The 7,245-nt window shown below is 32.3% G+C and overlaps 1 protein-coding gene across 2 annotated transcripts; it reads left to right on the top strand.

Annotated features, from left to right (window-relative positions):
- The first annotated feature begins 3,943 nt into the window (after positions 1-3,943).
- Positions 3,944-7,008, top strand: LOC112521491 (two-component response regulator ARR2-like). Of its 2 annotated transcripts, none has more exons than XM_025130385.1 (7): positions 3,944-4,036; positions 4,197-4,391; positions 4,741-4,893; positions 5,043-5,426; positions 5,776-5,852; positions 5,973-6,632; positions 6,741-7,008. In XM_025130385.1, the coding sequence occupies exons 2-7, from the start codon at positions 4,208-4,210 to the stop codon at positions 6,825-6,827; spliced, it is 1,545 nt and encodes a 514-aa protein (XP_024986153.1). In that variant the 5' UTR covers positions 3,944-4,036; positions 4,197-4,207; the 3' UTR covers positions 6,828-7,008. The 2 variants fall into 2 exon arrangements, with proteins under 2 accessions (XP_024986153.1, XP_024986154.1); XM_025130386.1 differs by having other exon boundaries at positions 6,744-7,008.
- The last annotated feature ends 237 nt before the right edge of the window (positions 7,009-7,245 follow it).

A 7,245-nucleotide genomic window follows, 5' to 3' on the forward strand; every position in this document is an offset into this window, starting at 1 on the left:
ATTAATTATTTAATATTTTTCAATATAATTTATTAATTATTTAACATATAGGTTATGGATTAATTTACCAAACATAACCTATATATCTATAGACGATGATTACAAACGTTAACATGACATAATTAAAAATAGAAATGAATTAGAGGTACTTGATGTTCTCATAAAACCATGCAATTCTATTGGATCTTTGTTGAAGTGATGGGGTCCACATGAGCAACAACGACATCTGCACGTGACCGTCCCATGGTTTAACACGCACTTCTCTATGACCCTATAGTCTATATTATGGCGCATTTGTTTTAATTATACCATTTTGGTTTAATATTTACCAATTTATTTACTATAAAAACAATATATTAGATAAATTAAGTTATGGGTATTTTATCTTTTTACCTATATTCTTAAAAAAGAACGTTTTCGTATATTCTTTTCTATTGTCATATAATTCTATTAGAACACTTGTTCTAATAAATAATCATGAACATTTAAAAACTAAACTCATAAACATTTGAGAAAGATGGTTAATTGCTTGCTAACTGATGTCGAGAATTAAGTTTCTTTCGAAGAAGTATCACAGGAGATTTTTATCGATCGACCTTAGGAAGGAGACTACCCCCCCCCCCCCTTCTCAGATGCCCCAAGAGGCATCATTTCCTTGTTTGTTGGATTGGTTCACGTATGTACGGTGGTACTTATTGCTTTTCTCCAAAGGCTATTGAATTAGCTAAACCACGTGGGTGGCAAGTCAACTCCACTTACCGGCTCAATGTATTTCTCAATAAGTTCGCTTTCAAAATAATTACAACAATTCTGATTGTAATTTACACATATTATGAGAATTTGTATGAATTTAATAAATTACTAATTATATAATCATATTATCTTTATTCAATAAAAATATAATATTACTGTTAGGTTATCTAACATATTAACCTAAAATTGTATGAGAAACCGTATATTTTTTTTTAATTATATATATACAACGGAACGACTGAAAATTCCGTATATGCATTTGTATGATTTACTTTCTACTTTATTTATTTTATTATATTTGCTTTTTTACTTTATAAAAAGGTTTTGGAAGTTGTAGCATATTAATAAAATAATACTAGATTATATTCCAAGAATTCTTTTAAGGTAGATAGCAGGAGAATTTTGTTTAATTCCATACAAAAAATAGCATGCTTTTTTATATTTAAATCATACATATTTTAAAGTTTCCAATATTTTATTTATATGTTCATGATATAAATATATAGAAATAATAAATTCGTATAAAGAAGTAATGAAAAACAATAAATTAAATTGGTGATGACATTAATAGTAATTTTATGGTATTTAGGTTGTAAATAAGTTATATCTATATTATGTTATAAAACATTTGATAAAAACTTTAAAAACCATTTTTTATGTATAAAGTACTGTTTATTGATTCATATTACTTAGAATTCAAGATCACAAGTAAACTTTATGTAAGTACAACTTATTAAAGCTTCAATTTTGAATTTGGGTAACTATAGATTAACATAATCAAATACGAGATATACATCTCATTTTGAATATAAAAAATCTAAAATATAATTAAGATAATCATTTATTATAACAAAATACTTAATTATTATCTTTATAAAAGTTATATTATTAAATGATAAAAAAATTACTTCGTTATTAAATCTAAATTAAATTATAAATAAACTAATTGATTAAAAAATTACACAAAAACCAGAACTTTAAATAGTAAATTTGATACTAATATCGATATAATTTTTTTTTTAAATTTTTATGATATATTAAATTTATATTTTATTCAAAAATAAAAACATTATCGCTTTCTCAAAACCACCAAAAATCATATTATATTGACACAGATAAATAATAAAACCAAAACACTGAAATTGAGATATATCTCGCTATATTATACGAGCACCTTCTAGTCTTGATGAATACATTTATATAGATTTTTGTTTTGTTGGAATAAGTGGTAAATAAATAATTATTATTTGTTAAATTTGTTTAACATTAATAAGGAGACATCTATAACCCTAATAAATAAGTAACTTTTGGGACACGTGTCATGTTTCTGTACGGCAGTTATTGATTTTTCCTCCCTAAAACATGTATCTAGTCACAATTTTCACTTACGGTTCAAATAGGTCTATTTAAGTGACATGTGTCCCTTTGGACGGTTAATTTGCGACGGTTATTAATTTTTCCCGCCTAAACATGTGTCTAGAAACAATTTAAAAAAATAAAGTACAAGTGTGCACTCCGCATTAAAATAAACTCATGTACATTAAGAGCTCTTACTGTACATGCAGAGCCTCTACATAGTACATGTAGAGCCTCTTAGTGTAGTCCTTATGACTTGGTCTTTTGAAAGGGGCTGGACCAAGAGCTCTCATGTAGAAGACATCAAGAGACAAAGCTCTTACTCAAGAGTTAAGTGTCTCATATACAGAGCCCGTGTTGTATTCTAAAGAAGATCAAGGCCTAAACATGTATCTAGAAACAATTAAAAAAAAATAAAGTATAAGTGTGTGCTCCGCATCAAAATAAACTCATGTACAGTAAGAGCTCTTACTGTACATGCAGAGTCCTTATTGTACATGCAGAGCCTCTACATTGTACATACAAAGCCTCTTACTGTACATGCAGAGCCTCTTAGTGTAATCCTTAGGACTTAGTCTTTTGAAGGGGGCTGGACCAAGAACTCTCATGTAGAAGACATCAAGAGACAGAGCTCTTACTCAAGAGTTAAATGTCTCATATACTCAAGACTTAGTGAGATTGATTTTATACTTCAGATTTATTTCAAGAATATAAGTCTGAAAAATCATTCTTTAGAGTTATTTCCATATTACAAGTCTGAAGAATCATTCTTCAAAGTTAGCTCACCTAAACTCTAAAATCTTTTTTTCCAGACGGAGCACCATGTAGAGCTTTTGTATAGTGCATGTAGAGTCTCTGCATAGTGCATGCAGAGCTTCTGACTTGCCTATACATATCTATGAAGTCTGAGAAGTTTTACTTTACAGTTATTTCAAAAGTACTAGTCTGAAGAGTCATTCTAAATTTACTTCTAAGTTAAAGTTCAATTTACTGATATAGTTTAATTTCTAAATTTAATTTTATTATAGGGTTAATTTCATTTTAACTAATTATTGATATAGTTTCATTTCTAAATTAAGTCTGAAAAGTCATTTTTCAAAGTTATTCTTCAGAGTTATATTTCAGAGTTATTTCAAGAGTACAAGTTTGAAGTAACATCGTACTTTCGATGATCATTCATATATGTAAGATAAGTTCCTGAAATGAATTAATTTTTTCAAATTATCCCGTGTAATACACGTGATCGAACCTAGTATATAATATAAGAGGGTAAGATAAAAAAACGATAGTTTTATCGAGGAAAACATAATTATAATAACGTAAGTATAAATTAAGTTACTCGCTTAATGATTAAGTTCTAAACAACGGATGTATATCACTTAATAAATAAGTCATCTGTTTTATAAAGCCATAAACGAACACCACCTTATTACAAACAAAACCTTAAAAGTAAAATATAAAAAACTAAAAGGACATTGCTTAATCAAACCTCTTTCTTTCTAATAGAGATGGACTTAATATGGTATCAATTTTTTTCCTCCAATATCACGTCAATATTATATATAATTGGTAGCACCAACTTTTTTTTGGTTGATATATGTTCGTACCAGTTTGTATCAACTTCAAATGATGTAAACATGTTTAATATTCAACATATAAAAATTAATAAATAATTAATTAAATAAGTCGGTAACATGATATTATCATAGTATGCAACTTTCAATACTATATACCAATTAAATTTACATACTTTATACGATAGTGTCAGGTGATTCTATTAGTATCAATTTAATTGGTATAATTGATACCAATTAAAAAAAGAAAATGAAGAACAAAAGGGGAAACTAAATTTTCCTAAGAGAAAAGCACCAATATAAACCCATAAATCTCCGGAAGTTGAACCCTTTTAAGCACAAAACGATTTCTTGTAATTTTCCACTCTCTACTGAAAATATTGACGAAATTAAGTTTGTGGGTGTTTTTATTTTCTATTTTCTTCAATTGGGTATTGCATATTTTTGCTTAAATTCAATTGGGATTGATCCAAAAAACACAAAGAATCCATCATGTTTTTGGGTGTGATTAAGGTTCTCTCTGGATGAATCGTGCAATTCAAAGATTAATGATGCCTGGTTCAAGTTCTGCTTCTTGGAAATCCGCCGCTGCCTCTGCCGTCGGTGTACCAGACCAATTTCCGGCAGGTCTCCGGGTGCTTGTTGTTGATGATGACCCAACTTGTCTCATGATCTTAGAGAAGATGCTAAAAAATTGCAACTACGAAGGTACATACGAACACTTGCACTTTAAAAATCTTCGTTTTTCCCTTTTAATTTCTTGCGTCGATCAAAAAGAAAAAACCCAATGAGATTTAGGGTTCATAATCAGATAAAACATACCCATTTTCTTCAATCTGATCCAGAAATACGTCAACCAAATTGATCCACACTGCTAGGGTTTATTATGAAATTTTAGTCCCTTGATGCAATTGAACCCAATTTGGCATTTAATCTGCTTGTTTTAATGAATTTTAACTCTATTTCTTATGTATTATTATATTCATGTGCTATTAAATTGGGCTTTGATGGAAAATAATTGACTTCAAAATTCTTGTATTGTTTTATGAATCTGCAGCAACTATATGCAATAGAGCTGAGATTGGTTTATCATTCTTGAGGGAAAACACAAATGGGTACGATATAGTTCTGAGTGATGTTCATATGCCAGATATGGATGGATTCAAACTTCTTGAACATATTGGCCTCGAGATGGACCTCCCTGTTATCAGTAAGTCCACGAATTCGTACCAATTTCTTCATTTTGGTTGAATTGCTAACATGATTTCTCAATTGAAATTCAAGTTTTTTATGGTTTAATTTCTCGAATTATTGGTGAAATTTGCATAATCAAGATTCATAATTTTCTTGATTTTACAGTGATGTCAGCAGATGATAGCAAGAGTGTAGTTATGAAGGGGGTTACGCATGGTGCTTGTGATTATTTGATAAAACCCGTTCGGATTGAGGCATTGCGTAACATCTGGCAACATGTGGTTCGAAGACGGAAACACGAGTGGAAAGACTTCGAGCCGTTAACAAGTGCAGATGATGCTGACCAAGTGCCGAAACCCCGTGAAGATCTCGACGTTTCGTCTTCTGCAAACGAAGGGAATAATTGGAAAAATGCAAAGCGGAGGAAAGACGATGAGGATGAAGCCGAGGAACCAGACAGCTCTTCTTCTTCAAAGAAGCCTCGTGTCGTTTGGTCCGTCGAGCTACATCAACAGTTTGTAGCAGCCGTTAATCAGCTTGGAATCGACAGTAAGAAGTTTTCTAGTTTTCATTTATTTTCTTGAATGATTGTTTATTATCTGCTGATCGCCTCTTATTGGGTAAGAGGTGCTTACCCGGTAAGATGAGATGTTGTTTACCAACAAACTCTGACCCAGTAAGGAAGGTTTTGCTTTCTGATTATGTTTTAGTCTGCGCTTACCTAAACACTTGGTAAACAATCATTTTTAATCTGATTACCGAGACCGCAATCTTACTCGGTTTAGCACTTACCCAATTTGTGTCATAAACGGTCGCTTAGAATGGACCATTTGTTAACCTAGCTCAGATTCATATATAAAACTAACCTCTCGGTTCTTGAATCTAATATCGTTTGCAGAAGCTGTTCCGAAGAAAATCTTGGAGCTGATGAACGTTCCCGGGCTAACAAGAGAAAACGTCGCTAGCCATCTTCAGGTAAAGCTTTAGATCCACAACGAGCCCTTGAAAGTTTTCTCGATTTTGTAGTAGTGAAAGAAAAGCATTATCCAATTGGAAGTTTCAAATTCGACTCACAAGTGCACGTATTTGGTGCAGAAATACCGTCTATATCTTAGACGGCTCAGTGGGTCGCAGCATTTGGGATCAATTGATGGCTCGTTTATGGGTAGTCCCGATATGGGATATGGGTCAATGTCATCACTCAACGGGATAGATCTTCAAGCTTTAGCCGTTGGTGGTCAAAGCCTTGCAACACTCCAAGCTGCGGTTCTTGGTCATCCAAATAACTCGAAATCTCCGGTTTCCGTGCCGATCCTGGATCAAAGAAACATATTTAGTTTCGAGAATCCAAAATTGAAATACCAAGAAGTCAACACTCAACAATTACTTCATGGCATCCCAACGAATATAGAACCAATGCAGTTTGCAGGCTTGCATCAATCTCGGCAGCATTCATTCAACAACGTCAACGGTCGAGTACTGATTACAACAGCTGGTCAAAGCCAATGTCAAAATCAATCGAACAGCAATCATCTGCCTGTTTTACCCAATGGAATATTGGCACATGGCTCGGGGTCAAAGGTCCCGAGAGGTGGGATGATTCCAAGTTACAATGTTCCGAACGATTTGAATCAGATGAGAACACACGATTCGGGATTTGAATCAGATCTGATGAAGGCCAAGGCAGAAAGCATTTTGCTGTATCCTGAGCAATACAATCAAGAAGATCTTCTAACTGCAGTTCTTAAGCAGCAGGTCCACGTTTTTCGATCTTAAAATCTTTCTTGATGCATGGTTATGGTTGTACTGTCTGCAATAATCGATGTACGTTTAACTTAAAATGAATCTTGAAATTCTGTGTTGCAGCAGCAGCAGCAACAAGGCTTTGGAGAGGCGGAAAACGAGTTTGGGTTAAACGGGTACGCGGTGTTGGATGATCTTCCGGTTTAACGGGGCGGTGTTTTTAGATTTTGGTAACTATTTGTTTATGTTTGGTGTCTTCAACTAACATAAACGTTTGTTTTTGTGAAAGGACTGGTAGAATTTTTGAATGTTTTTTTGAGCAACAGGTTGATTGTTGGTAAAAACATGCAAAAATTCCATCATTTTGGGTCTAACCAACACTTTTTCTTGTTTTATGGGTAATCTGTATATTATTGGTATGGTTTTAAAGTCGGGTGTTGTTATGTTTGGTTTCATCATGTGCCATCTCGTATCCCAATAACATCATATTCATACGTATTCACCACTAAATAAAGGCGTCTCATGGTGCGTGCCATCACGCTTTAAGTTTTATAGAAGACTTCATTTTTTTCAATCTTTTTAATTTTACTTGTTTTTAACTTTTATGTTTTTATACTTTAAACTC

This window comes from Cynara cardunculus (assembly GCF_001531365.2).
Source record: "Cynara cardunculus var. scolymus isolate 2C chromosome LG 11, CcrdV1, whole genome shotgun sequence".
NCBI lineage: Eukaryota > Viridiplantae > Streptophyta > Magnoliopsida > Asterales > Asteraceae > Cynara > Cynara cardunculus.

Coding starts and splice junctions, on each gene's coding strand:
- LOC112521491 (XM_025130385.1), top strand. CDS start 4,208: ATGAATCGTGCAATTCAAAGATTAATGATGCCTGGTTCAAGTTCTGCT. Junction 4,392..4,740: donor AAAAAATTGCAACTACGAAG/GTACATACGAAC, acceptor ATGAATCTGCAG/CAACTATATGCAATAGAGCT. Junction 4,894..5,042: donor GATGGACCTCCCTGTTATCA/GTAAGTCCACGA, acceptor TTGATTTTACAG/TGATGTCAGCAGATGATAGC.